At 35.6% G+C, this 19,569-nt stretch overlaps 3 protein-coding genes across 4 annotated transcripts; 2 read left to right on the forward strand and 1 right to left on the reverse strand.

Moving 5' to 3' along the window:
• Positions 1-494: 494 nt before the first annotated feature.
• On the reverse strand, positions 495-6,814 carry LOC149024930 (E3 ubiquitin-protein ligase At3g02290-like). 2 transcript variants are annotated; one of them, XM_089145126.1, is made up of 5 exons: positions 6,650-6,814; positions 5,447-5,848; positions 3,848-4,274; positions 3,454-3,563; positions 495-963 (listed from the first exon to the last, which is right to left on the reverse strand). In XM_089145126.1, the coding sequence occupies exons 2-5, from the start codon at positions 5,564-5,566 to the stop codon at positions 937-939; spliced, it is 684 nt and encodes a 227-aa protein (XP_089001252.1). In that variant the 5' UTR covers positions 5,567-5,848; positions 6,650-6,814; the 3' UTR covers positions 495-936. The 2 variants fall into 2 exon arrangements, with proteins under 2 accessions (XP_089001252.1, XP_089001251.1); XM_089145125.1 differs by lacking the exon at positions 495-963 and having other exon boundaries at positions 975-3,563.
• Positions 6,815-8,145: 1,331 nt separating this feature from the next.
• Positions 8,146-8,715, forward strand: LOC149024931 (uncharacterized). Its single transcript, XM_089143547.1, has one exon. The coding sequence runs from the start codon at positions 8,146-8,148 to the stop codon at positions 8,713-8,715; it is 570 nt and encodes a 189-aa protein (XP_088999673.1).
• A 3,500-nt stretch (positions 8,716-12,215) lies between these two features.
• On the forward strand, positions 12,216-15,369 carry LOC149024932 (uncharacterized). The gene is made up of 2 exons (XM_089143028.1): positions 12,216-12,641; positions 12,739-15,369. Exons 1-2 carry the CDS (start codon positions 12,340-12,342, stop codon positions 13,601-13,603), a joined length of 1,167 nt encoding a protein of 388 aa, XP_088999154.1. The 5' UTR covers positions 12,216-12,339; the 3' UTR covers positions 13,604-15,369.
• Positions 15,370-19,569: the final 4,200 nt, after the last annotated feature.

Raw genomic sequence — 19,569 nt, forward strand, 5'->3', positions numbered from 1 at the left:
ACCAATCATTATAGATGTCAAAAGGATATTAAAGGGAAAGGAAATGGAAAATTTTTAACTTGGAAATTATTATCCAACTATGAATTATTTAATTTCTTCGTGTCTTCTCTCCCAATGAAAATACACACTAGTAATATCACCATGCGGTTATGCCATTTGTCTCTCTTTTCTTCAAAACCATATTGAGAGAAGAAGACCTCTGAGCAATTGCATACTAACTGGAAATGCATTAGTGTTTAAGATATAACGAGCTAGCACTGATAATTTGCATAGAACATTTTCTGTATAACTCAAATTCTGGAGTTCGCCAAAAGATTCTGGCGACAAAGTGATCAGGAATATCTCTGCAACATCTGCTAAAATGCAATGCTTCTTCTGTTCTTAAGCTCTACCGGACAGGTGAGGGGTTAATCACTGCCAAATTGAATTGCTAAGTACACGAGTGCCATATTTTAGGTGAAGCCATATACACAATATACACCATCAAAAAGATAAACCAATATCTCCATAAATAAATGCGAGAAAATTTCTCATATATTGATAAGTAGAGCTTCATCATGAAATTAATATTAAATTCAATCAACACTCTTTCTGTATTTGAAGTAGAATTTCAGATATCCAGTGGATAACTCAATATGGAAAACAAGCATATTCCATATCATACTTCCTAAGTTTCCCCTGCAGCCTGTCAGATTTCATTTAGCCTTTGCAAATAAATCTATTAAAGGAACCACATTAAAGAAAAGGCATTCAATGTATCCATGTTAGTGAGGATGTGATGCCAAAACATGTACTTCTCTCAAAATCTACTTGGGAGACGAGCTAATGCAAGATCAATTTCGTTGATGAAGACTTCTTTCAACTGGGGTATTCACAAAGACTTTACAATTTCCCTTTTTCAAATCTTCATCTCTGAATTGAACCTTCCAAGGGAAATCAAGTAGTTTCATCGAAGACCATTACCTAGACAAGAAAACAAGTGAGATAATTCAGAATGTACATATAAGAAGGAAAATCAAAAGAAAGCATTATCCATGTGGATATTCTCAGGAGTAATCTGCATAGAGTAGATGCACAAGCATAAAATGACTGATAATACTTTCCATGTTACAGTGAATGCATAAGCATACAACAACTGATACTACTTTCCATGTCCATCATAGAGCAGACAAGAAATCGTACCCCACAGACATGCATCTTTTGGGAGCCATGTCTAATTAAGATTGCTTGGCTCAAAGCTAAGAAACTTCTGTAGCATGGCAGCTGATTCCTTCATTCCATGTGAAGCTGGATTGACATAAGCTACCTTGGATCATAACTGTAAGGAAATGTCCCTCACATGCATTCTTCCACCAACCAACGACTCACAAAAGTAGCTACAGAAGACTGTATGCAGGAGCTACTACAATTCAAACCTTGAAGACAATTCACTGTCATGTTCACGCTACTAGGGACATGCTTAACCAAAAACCATCTCAACATGAATTTCAGGTGTTTTATTATGCAACTTCAGGTACTAGCTTTAACTAGAAATGACAACCTGAAGCATGCCCAGGTTGCACAGGTAGGTAAGTATTTATAAAACACATGCTCATCCAACCGGTGAACTCATATGCCAACCGTAGCTCCTTTATTCAGTCATCAGCATTTGGATGCACCTCCAGATTGGCCCAGGCAGAGCTTAAGGTTGGACACCACATCATGTTCATGGTTATTTGTGCAACTCACCCAGTCTGGTCTTGAATTCAGACAAAAACACATGTTCATATCTGATCCAACTTTAATCTCAGCTGTTGATTTCTAAGCCCTGCTTGTCCAATATTATCATATTTACTTTTCGAAATGATACTATTGAGACGAGAGACAATAAATCCCAGAAGTACTATTTACAATATTTAAATTCACAAATTAATGAAAATGAGAAATAAGAAATAAGAACTTTCTGCAGTTTGGGTAATAGATATAATTATCTCAACATGGATAACAGAGTCAAGTCACCAGAATTTCCCAAACAAGACTTGATCCAGTCCTCACATAATACAAACAGTCATTTCTTAACATACATATCAGACATTTAGACCATATTCCCTAACCAGGCAGGACAGAACAGGTTATGTGGATGACCCAAATTCTAGCAACGCCTCAGTAAGCAAATGTAAAACTGGATCACAAAGATCCCAGCCCCAGTAAGGATCTCCTAGAACAAAGTTTATGATGATTTTGTCTTCAAAAACTGGGCAGCAAATGATGGACTTGTGGTTTGATTGCAGAACTTGTACATAATGGGTAGTGGGGAAAAGAGGGGAAAATAGAAGATAGGAGGGGTAAGTTATATCAGCTGTGGGTCTCTCACCTACAGCTATCTCAGCTGTCAAAGGCAAATCTTTGCCAGACCAAACACTTGCAAGCAAGCAGTAAAAACTCCGTAAGTGTGAAATATAGTACAACTGAAGTAGTAAAGCTGGATAACAAACAAACTTGCTCCACTCAGGATCTCCTTGAACAAAGTTCAACAATCATTTTGTATTCAAAAATTGGGGAACAATTGATTGACTTGTAGATTAGATGATCAATTGCAGTGAAAAAAAATACATGGCTAGTCCATCCATAATTTTTTAATTGGGGGTGATGGGGTTCATAGGATCCAGATTCTATTGTAATTTTGCCATTAAGTATTAGTCTCAGAAACATACATCGAAGAACTTATAACTGATAAAAAGAAAAATTAAGAAACATACATCGATGAACTTATAACTGATAAAAAGAAAAATTAAGACCTTTCAATTAATGCATTAAATAGTGCTGCTCTGCACAGGAAAAGAAGATTCCATCCATTATGTAAACAAATCACCATAATTAAAACACCTATACGCATGATAAGACCAAAGATTCCTATTCAAGATTAGCCAATAAAGATTGAAAAATTTTTAATCAGATTTTAATTTTCCTACACTTTTAAACACATATAATTTTAACACTTTGAATGATTTTGGTTTCTTTGAGGTAGTATTAGCTGAGCACTTAAAAACACAGATTTAGGTGTATTAAAAAGACTCAAACTACAGCCTCTCACCACAGATCCCACCTAGCTAAGGTTTTGAATTTGAATAACCGAATTCAAGTGAGGTAGCACTACTATAAAACCACCAGAATGATAATGCTTATTGCGCTAATAAAACTGTGAGCTCTGATAGGTTCAGAGCTAATGTAAACCAAGCTGGACATACTCACATAAAACACACTATGATTCAACAGAACCAACCAATACTTTGAAACTGTAGGAAGACTGGTTTAAGTTGGTCAAAGGGCTTGACCACAATTTGGGCATTGGATATACCTGTGCTTTGGCAATGTGTCTTGTACTAGAAAACCACCAACTAGCACAACAATTACTAAAGGTAAATTTGCAGAATGAACAAATAATTCACCAGACATGAAGATGAGACACATTACCTTTCCACAGACTGGACAGCTGTCACTTCTCTCCATCCATTCATATATACAACCAAGGTGGAAATGGTGAGAACATTTTGTCACTATCTTGGGGTTTTCAGGAGTATACTCTGCAAATAAAATCACAATCACAGATTAACAGTCTTAGTTACATGAAAATGGAGTTTTCTCATTCAAAAGAATTAAGAATACATAAGGTATTATACAAACACTCTCTAGTAATAGTTGAATGCGCAGAGGGTATTAACATTCTCCAAAATTACACCAAGCTGCCCATAATATGTATGGACATGTTTATGAAACGGCACCCTCCCTCATGACATTCAAGCACAGACATTAGGCCTGTCCAGAATTACTTTATCACAATAATAAGAGTTATACTTAGGAACAGTACCATCAAGACATGTAGGGCAGACGTCTTCATCTTCTGCAGAAGAATAAACATATCCAACTCCCCCCATCACTTTTGCCAATGGGTGCTTCAGTGAGGACTCAGAACGACGTTCTTTTGATCCCCCATCACATTCTGATTCATTCCACTTGTCTCCTGCACTTAAAGAATCCGGATCGCCATCAGCTTCACTTGCTCTAAGTGGTTCGGATTCCTCATGTAAATGACTTGAACCCTTTTCACGTCTTGAGACCAGACCATCACGCTGTAAACGGAAACGTCGGGGGTCAGCATCATAAGGCAGAGGTCTTGGAGGAGAGTGATACATGTCAGACAGAGAACTGTCAATTGATGTTGTTGAAGTCAATGTAGCCCCCTGGATTGACGAAGAAATAGTGTGCACCTCCCCTCTTCGGAATAAGACAGTGTACTGTGAAAAGTTAGAAATGACAGATAAGCCAAACCACTCTCTATGAAATTCAAATATCATAGCTATGCAACAGAAACAAATAAATTTGATAATAAATAACAACATTGATTAAAACAGATACATGTCTACACTACAAAATGATATCGATCAACTCTTGGCTACTTAAGCCAAAGCAAAATGATTTAGCAAGAACTGATAGATAGCAAAATAGAAGGAGACTATTAAGTTTTGCAAGGTTCTTCAAATGCAATCAACAGGATTCCAGTTTTTAAGCAAAAACATAAGCTGTTCAGTTACAGTGGGCATTAGTACTCCCCACTTCAACATACCCGTTGCATTTCCCTCGCAAAAGCATATTTTGAACAAGAAAAAGAGACCATGTTATACAAGCAACATAATTCTCAGCAGATCAATAATTCCCAGAACCAGGCTCTCTAGCACATGTTGCCCAGTTCCATAATTCCAACTGCTGCTTCAAATTTTGGATGTCCATGCTTCACAAATCTCGCAAATAGTGAATTGTAGATTCACAAGTTCCACACAACAGCTAGAGACATTCTCCTGATCAAATATCTAAGTTTCCGCACTCAATGTGATCCATAAGACTTCATCCTGTGGAGGTGTTAAGACAATTTTTACATTGATTACCAAATTGGTTACCTTCTTCCCCTCTGGGAAAAATGATAATCCAATGACTATAACCTGCTACTGCTTTCCTTCAATCATACCCTCCCATTCCTGCTCCCATTGCACCAGCTCTGTTAGTCACACCCGTTACATGCAGTGAATCAGTTACAACCAGAGCAAGAAATGCCTCAGATTCTTCAAATACGTTTAGAAGACAGGAAAACAATTTAGAAGTTCTCCATTTCCATGAGCGTTAAGAGTTAAATTACTAAAGACCCCTAATTGTTTATTATGTCAAATTATGAGGAGAGAAGAAGAAAATACAGACTCCACACAACATGACAGTGGGAGGTGATCAACATCTCAGATACCAAATAAATACATTATGTAGGGTCAGAATTCTAAGAGCATGAAACACACAATGAATTACTACAAATTGTGGAAGGAAAAAAAAATGTACGAGGATTAACTTTTAGAGCATTGACCAGGAGGGGAAAAAAGATAAGATAAATAATAAACAAATAGAGTCTAGAAGTCAAACATACTGCATTTATGATATTCTGAAGAAAGCATCTGAGGCAGACACAATTTCTATAAACAGAACTGTTAGGATTGGCATAGTCTTCAAATTCCTCAGCATGTAGACAAGAACAAACGGTACCCATGATGCAGCTTCAATTTCTTATTAACCCCGAAGCTCGTAAAGCGTTTCTCCAGTCTCATCCACAAGGGTTCACTATATTAGGGAACTCCAGTAAAGAAAATTTTCTTGGCAGAAAGAACTGGATGGTAAATATAGTATGAGAGAGGACCCTAGGCTCGCAGATGTTATAGTTTCTCCACGAGTCAGCACCCTCTCTCTTCTTTAATTACAGAGCTGATCAAAATCGTTTGGAAAGTCGAGAACTCTTTGCACTGAACAAGATGAACAAAATTTTTGTCCTCACCTGTCAAGCGAGAGAAACACAAGAAGAATATATATCAAGAAGAGAGAAAATAGTTCTCAACTCAATCGGAGAGTAATTCATCTAAAAAAAAGAAGCTAAATTAATCATATAAAATCCAATTAAAAATTTCTGACACAACAATTAACATAAAAGTGGCGGAAATCAGAACAATTTGCAATGGTCCTCCGTGAAACACTGTTTGAAATCCTAATAGATGAAAAACACGATTTGGAATTATTTCAAATTTCAAATGTAACACTGATTCAAACTCTATCTACTTGCTGTAACAGCGATAGAATTTGCGATAAGCACAAAACTCTGTTCCGTAAACGTTAAAGCTAAGTTATAAAATCACCGTCACCATTGAGAAAGGGTGTAGATTACTCCCAGAATTCTTTACATTTACAGACACAAACCAAATTGAATCTTGAGTGCAAAATCTCCGCAATGCCAATCAAAATCAGAAATTTAGACATCAAAAACACATTCTGAAAAAAAAAATCAGCAAAATTAGCCTTCTCGCTCAGATTATATGTTTCAGCAGGTACCCTTTAAAGATTGTGTTCCCAAAAAAGACCAAAAAAAAAACAAATAATCTACCGGACATGCAAACAAGCCAAACCCAGGAAAAGCAGCTCGATCAGAACAGAATTCAAAAGCCAAGAATCAAACACCCTTTACGAATAAGATGACGAAAACCCATTTAGATTTCCAAATAAAGATGATCATCAGAACCTTCTAAAACACCACCTCCGTAGAAAACAAAATAGAAAATCAGAAACAAAAATTCACACTGCATACCTCGACACAGAAAGAGAGAATCAGATGTCCAAACACGTTCGAAAACCAAAAAATTATTCCGGTCTGGGTTCGAGAGTTCTGATTCTTCCTTTGGAGTTGGATTTTTCGCAGAAAAACAGGAAAGCGCGGAATTAAAGCGACCTTAGTTGGGTAGAATAGAAATTCTCAAAATCAGAGTCCGTGTAGCACAAGTCTTATTCATTCTTTATTAAAATAATATTTCTTTCTGCAATTGTTCCAATTAACAAATTTAAAATAAGATTTCGTTACCTTCTCTAGATTATAATTGAACTACACAAGATCTGCGACATTGGTCTGGCATCATTTATCACCGACGCTAATCTAACGGTCAAAGCCTTGTGAATTCAATTTGGGGCCAGGAAGTAGTTGAGTCAGACACGGAGACTATCAAAAAAATTAATCATGTAATTAATTCATGACCATAGTTCCAAACTCCACCTTTTAAACTAAATAAATAAAATAAAATAAAATAATTGAAGTATCTCACGTTTCTAAATTTATGTTCAGGATATTTCCTTTTAAATTTTCAGTTTTTTTCATTAAATTTCAATAATCGCACTTATTCTTTAATATAACCTTTTTATAGTCCCTTTTCTAACTAGTGGAGAAATAGAAAAAAAATATTATCTAATTAGGATGTAATTAGTATATTGTCTAAAAGTTCACATCCTCTATAATTCCCACTCCTTTAAATTCCCAATAATTCTTATTTAGGATTGTGACACATAGCAATTAATTATCCAAATGTCAAAATTAGAATTCAATTAAAAACTGAATCTAATAAATCTCTAAAATTAAACTTAAAAAAACAAAGAGAAAAGACAAAATTAAGAGAAATTGTATAGATTTTTTAGTTGAATTTTAATTTTGAAACTTGAATGATTAACTGTCATGTCGCAATCCTAATATGAATTACAAGGAGTTACAGAAGTATAAATTGTGGAGGATGTGAACTCCTAGTATAATGTGAGGAGGGCTTTCCCATATTTTCAACCAATAAATAACCAAATCTCCAAATATAATGCTTTATGCAATCATATTATTATTTTTTCAAATCAATTAATACAAAATTTCATCTGGCATCAAAATTCCAATCCAATGGTTGTCCTCCTAATGATTCTTATGATGAGTATAGTAGAACCTTTCAAGGATTATAGAGTATGAATCCTCTATCTACATGGACACGAAATTTCCAACTCATATAATTAGATTATCGTCATGTGTCCATTATCAAAGCAAGATCTTATATTTTAGTAATGGTGATTAATAATATTAAGTCTTATTTTAACTAATTTACTAAATAAAAAAATTTTCTTTAAGATTGGATACATGTTAGATGCATGTCAATAGTCTAACCTCGAGGGGTGGCTTAGTTGGCGAAAGACCAACGCTTCCACATAGGAGATTAGAGTTTGAATCTTCTCGGTGTCAGGGGTGAAGCCTCTTTCTATATTAATTATATAAAAACTCTTCGGATGAATCTCAGTACTCCTCAAGAGATAATTGATAAAGCCTTTACTGCTTATTGTGAATATGCAGTGGTGTGGAGATCAAACTCCTTCCCGGATACTCCTCCACCCACTAGAGAGTGGTTTCCGCCTGAGGAGGACTGGCTGAAGATAAATTCTGATGCTGCATTTTTAGTCTTTGAACCTTGTGGTGGCATTGGTATTATTGGAAGAACTAGCAACAGAGACGTTACATTTGTGTTCTCAGAGGAAATTCTAATGAGCTCCTGCTTGATTGGAGAGCTAGAAGCAATAAAAGCTGGTATACAATGGGCTATAAATGCTGGATTTCAGAGAATCATTCTTGAATTAGACTGTCTGACTGCTATTCAAGCTCTTAATACTAGAACTTGCACTTCAGCCTGCATCATTTTCTCTTACATTCCCCGCTCTTCCAATTTTATAGCGGATTGTTTGGCCCATCGTGGCATCTCACTTGGTTCCAGTGTTTTTTGGCCTGTGAACGCCCCCTCGTTGCAAGACTTGATTGCTCTTGAGCCAGGCTATGTTGTTTCCCCATTTCCTTCTTATGAATAAAATCACCCTTCACCAAAAAAGAAAAAAAAATCCTATATATATATATACTTCTCAGTGGAGAGATCGTGGCAAAGATAAAAATAGAGATCCATACTTCTCACTCTACTTTTCAGTGGAGAGGTCGTAGGTTCAATCCTTGCAGACAGTGTCTCTCTTTGAGATGTAATCAAAGTACGCGCAAGTTAGCCCTGATGAACCTCTACTTCTAAAGAAGAAAAAAATAATCAAAAAAATCGAAGGAATGACAAGATCACTTCAAAAAAAATGGTGGTCAACAACTCTAGGTATGCGAATTTGCTTTTTTCAATTAAGATATTAATTCATTAATCAAATTGAGAAACAAAGGGGCAAGGGGAAGAATACAACGGTTGAGCGACGCTCTAGCAACCCACGGATAAAACAAAATATGGCCCTAAGTCTAAGCAACAAGTTACAATGTCGGGCAACAATGATAATATTTTTAGTTTTTTTTTTATTTTTTATTATTTATTGTTCACATGAAGTCACCATTAGCTTTGTAGATATTTGATTTTTTCTCTTGCAACTGTCGCACTCTGAGGCACATGGTGGGAAAGGAGTGGGGGTATCAATTTGCAATTTCAATCGTTAAAAGTAGCTGAATTGACCTATTATAGTTCGAACTGATTCAAATCGAATCTTAATGGACAATGTTTGGGCTGAGGGGCATAGCCTGGACGATTTGAGTTGATTAGGGCCAACCCGTATAAGGATTGTTAACCCATTAGTTCCACTAGGATATATTTTTGAAGAGATTTTAGTGGACTAATTCTACTAAGACCGTTAGTTTTTTTTTGTTGGGTAGAAGTCTTAGTTTCGACTAAGGTATAGTTTTAGAGATATAATATTCTATTGGGTAAATATCACTTACCTCCCCTCTTAACTGGACAAATAGCACTTACACCCCCTCTTAGTTAGATAATATCACTTACCTCCCCTCTTACCTAGCAAATATATCAAACACCTCCCCTCTGTTAACTTTCTCGGTTAAATTTAACTTTTATCGTAAATATTTTTCTAAAATCCCAAACTACCCTTGGCTAAATGTATTTTTTATTTTAAATCATAAATTACTGTAATCACCTTAACAGTTAAAATACTAAATTCAGTTGGCCTAAGCAAGGTTACGAAACCTTGTTGATGCAAAAAAATCCCGGTTGGGAGACTCATCCCCCCCCACCACGATCCGGTCGAACACCGGATTAGTCGAGGCAAAGCCTTGGAAACCGGAGTTGACAACAAAAAAAGGTAATTTTAAAACCAAACACCTAAGTTAAAACCCAAATTATCTTTGATTATTAAAAGCCCAACATACCTTTTTGTTTTTAAATAATTTATCAAACAATTAAAAAACCCAAAATAGTAGTACGTGTTTAATTTTATCAACATACCTTTTTTATTTTAATTGTATTTTTAATTTTACTTGATAGTAGTAAGTGTTTTTTTAATTGTTTGATAATTTTAGAAAAAAAAAAAAGAGGGTATGTTGGGCTTTTAAAAATTAAAGATAATTTAGGTTTTAACCATGGTGCTTTGGTTTTTAATAATTATTTTAAGTGAGGGTAATTTAGTATTTTAATTGATAGGGTGATTATGTTAATTTAGGGTTTAAAATAAAAAATATTTTTAGCCAAGGGTAGTTTGGGTTTTAAAACAATATTTAACAGTAAAAGTTAAATTTAACCGAGAAAGTTAACAGAGGGGAGGTGTTTGATATATTTGCTAGGTAAGAGGGGAGATAAGTGATATTATCCAATTAAGAGGGGGTGTAAGTGCTATTTGTCCAACTAAGAGGGGAGGTAAGTGATATTTACCCTATTTTATTTAATAGCATCCACATTTATGAGATATGCATAGGTTCAATCTTGAGCTTCAACTCTCTAATATATTAAGTTTAACTTACACCTAGTGCCAAAAAAATGTTTGTTGCTTCAAATGTTTTTTATTTTTTGCTCAAAATCTATTGTTAAGAGTGAATAACAATTTTTTTGTAAATGAGCTGTAATAGTTTGGTAACAAGTTGATAATGGTCTCAAAACCATCCCAACCCAAATCTAAACCGTTAGATTATATGAACTCAAATCTCACCAAACCAAAAATCAAACTAAAATCATTATTTTGCAAATAGGTTGCATTTGGGCTTGATGTTTTTTAGTCCAAAACTGTTAAGCTCAAATCGAAACCACCCCAAACCACACGTTGACACCCCTAGGAAGGAGTATCAATCTCCGTTGGATTCTCAAAAGCGACCATGTTGCACGAAGAAAGGACCACGAGAGGGTTAGGTGAAATGGAGGAGCTCGTGAGGGTTAAATCAGAGAGGAATTGGCATGCTAAGAGAGGGAGATAGTTGGGTTGTGGGTTAACGTAGGGAATGAGCTAAGAGGGAGATGAAAAAGAGGCCGAGCTGGGGTGCAAGAGGAGATAGGCCATGGGTTAAGGTGGGTGGGCCCTGGGATAGTGGGCCACAATAAAGTGAATGGACTAAATTAGAGAGAGGAGAATTTAATAGGACCAATAATAATTGGTAAGAAAGGGGCATACTATATCCGTATCCTATTAGTAATCGGACGGATTCAGATATTGTTAACGGATGTGAATGTTAATTTGGGAATGAATTTCGATTATCCATTTACACTCCTATGTATAGACTTTGACAAATGAACATCAATTATTTCATGGAATACCGAATTCTTAAATGGATTGAGAATTCGTGTCCAATGCCTGGCATGACATTTATGTTACACGAACAAGGCACGAAATTTCGCTATTCAAACTTGAAAGTTCTCGGAAATTTACAGCCTAACTATCCATTAAGATAAGATTGACCAACACAAGAATGAGAAAGGGATGTCTGTGGCAAAGAGCCAAAGAAAGAGAGTTTTATATACATTTGGGCCAAATATATGCAAATATTAATGCATTGCCCTGATCGAGGATTTCAGAATCAAGAGATAAAGATTAAGAAATTTTGAGTAGAAAGAGAGAGAAACAGGATATATTTATGTATGTTACAAGATCTATCTCCCAGTACAAGCAGCACCTCAGCTCTGTCTCCTCATCACCTCCACCTGAAAGTCCCAAGTCTGATTATCTTGTAATTCAGGATGAACAACCACTTGTTTTGGGTTACATTCGAGCGACGCCATTCCATCCCTCAAAACAAAAATCTATGCTTTCTTCATCCCAGCTCTTAATCAACTTTTTTCTATCAATTCATGTTATTTTTGATGGTCAAAGATCAAAATCTTGACTGTTCATAGTACATTGCGACATTAATTGTGCAGCACTGAAGTCGAACTTATGTAGTCAACAAATAATTTTTTAAATATTAATTTATCTAAAGTGGAAATTTCTAGGAAGTTTCCACCCTAATTTATCTACTAAGGCTGACGAACATAAGAAGGTACGTCGAAAGCACAACAAAGAGGATTTCTGGCTGCATCTGTTGCTAAGTTATTCGTCACTTTTTTTTATTCGTGACATGTATGGATACATCTGGGATAAATATATTTGCATACGCAGAGAGGAAACAGGCCAAGTTGAGACATTCAGATTCAAGAGAGAAAGATTGAGAAATTTTGAGCAGAAAGAGAGACAGACAGTATGTATATTACAAGATGTCGCTCCCAGCTCAAGAAGCACCGCAGCTCTATCTCCTTACCTCCACCTGAAGGTCCCAATTCTGGTTATCTTGTAATTCAGGATGAACAACCTGTACGCACCTTTTGTTTTGGGTTGTGCAAAGATGTAACCATTCGAGAGATACCATTCCCTCAAAACAAAACTCTCTGTGTCAGTCACATTCAAGATGAAGATTTCGATGATGTGTTCTTCATCCCAGCTCTTAATCAACCTCTTTCTTCCAATCGATACTACGTTATCAAAGCCTCTGGCCGAAATGAAGGGTATGTGTGAATCACCCATCTCATTTCAATTGCGGTTTTGTCACATAGATCGCTATTTGTTCTATCTGGGCTGAAACTTTAAATTATTTGATTGCAGGGAAGCGTATGTTTGTTCGAGTGAGAAGGACAAGGTCACTAGTTGCGGTGGAGAAGTTGAGGATTTGAAACCCAGAGAATTTGATCTTGAAGATGTGTATCAGCAGGTTGAAATCACAGCTTGTGAACCTGGTTTGGGTTATCAGGGTTTTGTCGCCAGATCTGTAGCTCAAGATGGGATTCCTCCACGTTTCCTGACCAGAAAAGGATGGGATCTTGCAGCTTCAAGTCCTGATCATTTCGAGTTATCTGAAGCTCATGGTATCAACAATTCCCTTCGGGCACGTCTACCAAATTTTGATGGTTTCCCTGCGTCTGCGAAGACCTCAAAGTGGGTGGTTGTGGGGAAGTGGTACACTCCATTCATGTTTGTAAAGGAAGAAGTGAAGTTGGAAGATCAGAGGCGGAGATCCATGTATTACCAGGTCACACTCGAGCAACAATGGAGACAATTTTTTGGATGTGAAAACAGATTCAGTGACACAAATTTTGTGGCTGTGGATGTTCCTGTTCGAACAGACGTGGCATATCGCTCCGGCAATGAAGCTCTGCAGAATCATACACAAGGTGTGACTTGGTTCAGTATTGGAAATGGAGGACCAGGAAGAAGAGGATCAACAGTGGGATTGAATTTGGCAGTTATGGAGAGGATGAGATGGGAACAAGAACGAGTGGGATGGGAAAGTGGGTTAGCAAACCCAGTGAGAATTGAAAGGGTAGAAGAGTTTTGGGGAGAGAAGAATGGGTGGAAGAAATATGGATGTTATGTATTGGTTGAGAGGTTTGTGTTCAGGAGAATAGATGGAAGCTTGTTACTAAACTATGAGTTTAGACATATTCACCAAATTCGAAGTAAATGGGAATGAGCACTTTGATCATGCCCAGAGTTTGGCGACTCACAAGTCACAAGTGGTTCTGATACTGGTCTGTGCAGCGAACATCACTGTAGGTGCTGCGCAACTGATCACTGCAGATGCTGCACATTAATTTCGTAGTATCAAAGTAAGTAATTTTCGCCTGTTCGTAAATCCATATGTGTAGGTAGGGGGGGATGGCAGTTGCATACTTGCGAAGAGGCTATCTACACACTTCACAATCCTCGCATCCTTCATCCTTTATTGTTGTATGTATAGTACTCTAAATATATAAATTAATTTGCGTCTACTTGTTGGATTGGGAAATATGTTTTGTATTGGATTTTATTTTACCTTTATTTGCATGTAGTATTCAAGCACCATGTCTTGATTTTACAAAGTTCTTTGATTGGTGATAAGATTGATATAAAATAAACGTAAAAAAAATTTAAAATTTACAAATCATTCTTTTTTATGTAAATATCATGATTTTATGCATTGGCACAAGAGTTTTGGACAAGAATTGCATTGAAAGTGACATGTGCTTTGTCAATAGGCTCTTACTTGGTGTATATATCAATGACTGCAAGGTAGAAATGCACGTTCATCTTTCTTTGTTCATCTTGTTCATCCTGCGCCAATGCATGGATAGTCTCGTGCTTAGATGTTTATGATTTCAAGTTGTGAAATGCTAGGTAAAGGCACAAAGAAGTTTGCTTTTGATTACTAGTGCTTTTATTGAAGGCAAATAGTCCAGATTGTTTGAGTTTTTAGTTTACTTGTGTAAAATTACATTTTACATTTTCAATTAAAATGTAAATTCTATTTTATCTGAAAACGATATTCCTCTGCCAACCAATTATTTTTCTAAAGAAATAAGGGTAATTTTTAGTCAAAAAAAAAAAAAAAATCAACTGAAAGATAAATGATCACTTTTATGATAAAATTGTCTTTTTCTTCTTTTTTTTTTTTTTTTAAGGTGTGGGTCCCCTTAGTGGATCACAAACTAATGTTGAGTTTTCTTAGTGCAATATATTATGTGTGGGTCTCAACCAGACTAGCACCGTTAGCTGCCGTTATGAATATTCAAATTTCAAATGTGGATGGAACAAAGTGTTCCTCATATTATTTAATACATTGTATGGACTATGGATCAAAGTGCCCCTCGGTTAGTAATACAAAGTAGGTTGAATTTTCCTATGCCTTAGCTTCTCTCTTTCTCGAGTAAGAAGAGAAGAGGTGGTGGTAGTGGGTGATTTTCGGTGAGGTCTTTCATCTTTCTTTTGCTCAACCCAATCATTGAAGAAGATGAGTGAAACAAGAATCCCTTCACCCATCTCTGTCTAAGATTATCTTTGAAAGTAAAGTCTAAGTTAAGCGGTTTTTAGGTCATTTTAACACAAGAAAATTTTAGTTATATTTAAAATTTATTTTGAATCTTAGGATTTATCTATAATTTTTGGACCAAAGGGGGTGTCACAAGTTTTTTGGCAAAGTGGGAGTGTGTATGTAAATAATTTAAATAAAAAATAAAAAGACAATTTGGTCATAATGTGCTTATATAGACTTTTTTTATATTACAAGGAAAGCAAATGCAAAGTCTATTTTCTTGGACTAAATATGATATAGACCAAACCACAAGGGGTCTAGATGAAAATTACTCAAAAAATAAATTTTACTTTACAATTCCCAATTCCCTTGCTACGGAAGAAATTGATTTATTTTGAAGTATATGTAATACACATTTCCTATTATTAAGGGTGCAAGTTGGCGAGGTAACAACTCTAATGGAGGTTGTCTTCTTGTTTTAAACATGTTTATTTTCACTCTAAACCTAGGGGTAATAATCTTTTTGCTGATTTCTTGATAAAAGAGCTTCAAAGTTTTATTTGCTTAGGTTTTAGTGGAATGTTCCACCATTGTTTGTAATTGACATTTTTCTTCCGTCCACTAGGTCTCCTGGTCTTCTTGAGTTTAGCCATCTTGAGTGGAAGCTTGTAACTAACCTATGAGTTTAGCCATTTTCATCCAATTCAAAGTAAATGGGAATGAGCATTATGATCATGCTTAGGAGCTCTACTTGGGTTGCGCAATAACCATGCAGTCTACAGTTTAGATCAAAGCTTGTGATCGAGACAAAAACTTGACCACTCGTTTTTGGCGAATTAAACTTTACCAAAAAAAAAAAAAAATCATTTACACGAAACGAGTGGTCGAGATTTTGTCTTGACCACAAGTTTCGATATGGAACGTTAGTTATACCATATTGTGCATTAGTTGCGTAGCACTGAAGCAATTCACCATGTTCAAAATTTGGCAACCCACCATCCTACAATCCTTCATCCGTCATTGTTGCACAATACTCTATATACTGAAATTGGCATTTAACTATATAAGTGTTTGATAGGAAAAATATGTATATTGCTGTATTTTGTTTTATTTCTCTTATGAGGGCTGAAAACTTGTCTTTTATTTTTTGAAGCAGTAGAGTTTTATACATAGGGTATGGAGGTATTACATATGTCATTCACAGGGTCGAATCTATAATCTCTTCACTAAGAAGTATGAGTCTTTACCACTCTACTTTGTTGCATGTCTTAAGAATCAGTTGTGATTTACTCCAATATTACTAGTTACACACACATAACAAAGTAAGTTAGTCTCAATTAAGTGTCAAAATGAAATGACCAAAATACCTTTATAATAGCAATTCAATAAACTACCTTTGTGTCTTATCCCATACTCAACCCTTAGGTAAGAAAAACCTTATTTCACCCATCTTCTTACTATAATTTGCAGAAACCACCCACCACCAGCATACCCCCTCGACGGTCAAAACCCTGTGATTTCAATTTAGGGCCCATGGCGGTTGGGTCAAATATGGAGATCATTAAAAAGCTATTCATGTATGTAAACCCTAACATGATCGGTTGACAGAGATTTACCAAGAAATTAAGCAAAGGAGGCAAGAAGACACAAGAATTTGATGACGGAGTTTGGACCTATGTCTCCGGGATTCAGGTTTGGAGTCAAATCTAATATGGAATTCAAAAAATTTACAAATACAGAGGAAATCGAAACACAAATAGGTAATCACATAAGAACCATATGCTCCTCCAATGGCCGTCGAGTACTCATCACCATCACCAGTTGCAACGACAAGAATTCCTTCTCAGTCAAGATCTCAAGCCATGAAGAACAGAAAAGAAAGAAGTAAATCAAATACAAGCCTCACTGCCTTCGTATGCTCTCCTTTATGCCGGAGAAGCCATCACGAACCATTCCTCTACTCCATTCATGTTTGCTAAAGAATTTTGTTGGAGCCAAGTATTCCTTCAAGAGGTTGTATTAGGGAGAATGATGATAGGATGTACCTAACCTCTTCTATTTTCAATAAATTTCCTCTTGCCAAAAAAAAAAAAAAAAAAAAAGAAAAAAAAAAAAAAGAAAGAAAGGAAGAGGCAACTAAGTCTGACAACTTCAAAAGGAAAAACTCATACATAGTTGATGTAGTTCTACCACAATGGGATCTTTCGACAATTCCAGAATGTTTTTTCCCACCATGATAATAACCTTCTAGCGTTATCAGTTCACAATCAATAAATCAAGGGATCGATCCTGCTATCCTGAAAAAGATATAGTTTCACATGAATCAACAATATGAAATTTTCAAATGATCCGCTTTTAATATATGTATATATAGTGTGATAGTCACACTTAAATGCGTCCAAATCATTAGAAAAAAAATGTTGTTTAATAACGCTAAGTAGGCGTGGAGACTGTCCAAAATTTTGACAGCCTCAAAATAATTGATTGGAGGACTCAATTGTCTAAGTATCTTAATATGTATGCATTTGGTAACATTTTGTTTTGAGAGACCAGTTCTTATGCCAAACCATTTTTTAATGTTTCTGTGCTAAAAGACAGTTATTTGCTTGAAAATTGGTATTTCATAAATCCATAAAAATATTTGCAGAACACTATTAGAACAAGTTGGTATTTGATAAACTCGTTCTAAGGTTTCAATCTGAATCAATTTTATCACTTCTATTTTTATTTTTTTGGTAAAAACATATTTTTGATGTTCTGCAAAAGGCATTATTTAGAACACTTTTCTGACTGGTCCGCTCTTAAAGAACAGAAGAACGAACCGTTCTAACAAACACCTTTAACCCATTCTACCGATCCCAAAGAACAAAAGAACACCAAAAATGTTTTTTAAGAACGTTACCAAACGCGCCCTATGTGAATAAGAATTGTTGTTCTAAATATGGAGGGATGAAACTGCCATTAAGTTGAGAAGGTCAACTATCGAAATGGCCATGGTAGAATTCCATATTAGATAATGTTAAGAACAACTCTCCGTTTCCATATTACCTATTTTTCTACAATTTTTTTTTTTTGAACAAATAAATTTTTCATTAACCAAAGAAGAAAGGAAGGGGGGAAGGGGAGAATACAACGGTGGGCAAGGCCATAGCAACAAAGGAAATAAAACACTATGCTAAGCTAAAAGGTTGAGCAAAAAGAGAGAGTTCTTCTTTCTATTTGCTTCTCATTATTTCTACCATCCACTCTGTAGCATCTTATGGAAATGCAGTTGTTTAAGGGGCATCAATCTCAGGTGAACTCTTATAGGCATTCTTGTCACATGAAGAAAGGACCATGGAAGGGCTGAGAGAAATGGAGGGGCTCAAGATGGTTAAATCATATCAAGAGAGGAGTGGCCTAGCAAGAAGGGGGATAGCTGGGCTGTTGGTTAAGGTAGGGAATGGGCCAAGAAGGAGATGAACAATGGTTGGGTTGAGGGGCAAGAGCGGAAATGAGCTCTGGGTTAAGGGGGGGGGGTGCGACGGAGAACCACATGGAGGTGGAAGGGACCAAGTCAAGGAGGGAAGGAGAATTGAATTGAAGGGATGGGCTAGGACTTTTTTTTATTATTAATTTTTTTTTGGGGTATCTTAGGTTTATTTGAACCACCTTATGTGCACCTCGACTACATTCTCAAAGGTGGGCCAAGATAGATTTAAAGGTGAAGTAAAAATTTTTTGTTAAAGGTATTCTTATTATTTTAGAATATGGTTATTTAAGTTTTTTTTTTTTTTACCCAAAAAAATAATCCAAATAATTTGGGTTTGTAGGATTTAAAAAAATGATCAAGTCTAGGTATTTATTTAGGATTTTGATAAGATTGTGAGTCTTATTTTGATTAATTAGATCATTTATTTCTTCATATTATGTATTCTGAAGGTGCATCACTTTAATAAATATGCTAATACAACAATTGATACAGTTCTCATTTAAATTAAAATCTGAATGATAAATCAATTATGCACCACTAGCATGACTTTATCAGATTTTCAAAATGTTGATCCCAATAATATAGTTAACGAGTATGAAATTGGACAATTTTTTTCTTAAAAGCTTCATTGTGTGACTTTCAACCTAGAAAAAAATTGTTTAATAGATCTCACAATCTTAAATAAATTAGAATCCCATATGGTGAGACTTTTGAACAATTCTTGGGTAGCTGATGGATGATTAAACAATTTTGAGTATGTGCAGTTCTTATTTCAGCACTGGGAACCGTGTAGGCTTTGAACAACAAACCATAATTATTTCACGAAATCTGAAATTTTAAAAGAGATTGAAGAATTCTTGCCCAATCTCTAACTGCCACGCTGGACATTTATAACATATGCATAATCAATATATAATTTGTTTAAATTGAAAATTTCTTCCACCCTAAATTCTTTACTAACCTGACCAACATAAGATTATAAGAAGGTAAGAGGAAATTCGTGGCAAAAACAAAGAAGATTTCTTGCCGCATATCTTGCTAAGTTATTATGCAAATGTGGCTTTTGACCAACGTCAGAAGGTAACGTGTGCTGAAATCTTAACCTAGACATGAAATTTTGACAATTTTTATAAATATATATAATATACACGCAGAGACGAAACGGGGCAAGTTGAGA

This window comes from Hakea prostrata, chromosome 2, assembly GCF_041222555.1.
Source record: "Hakea prostrata isolate BN-2017 chromosome 2, UWA_Hpros_2, whole genome shotgun sequence".
Lineage (NCBI taxonomy): Eukaryota > Viridiplantae > Streptophyta > Magnoliopsida > Proteales > Proteaceae > Hakea > Hakea prostrata.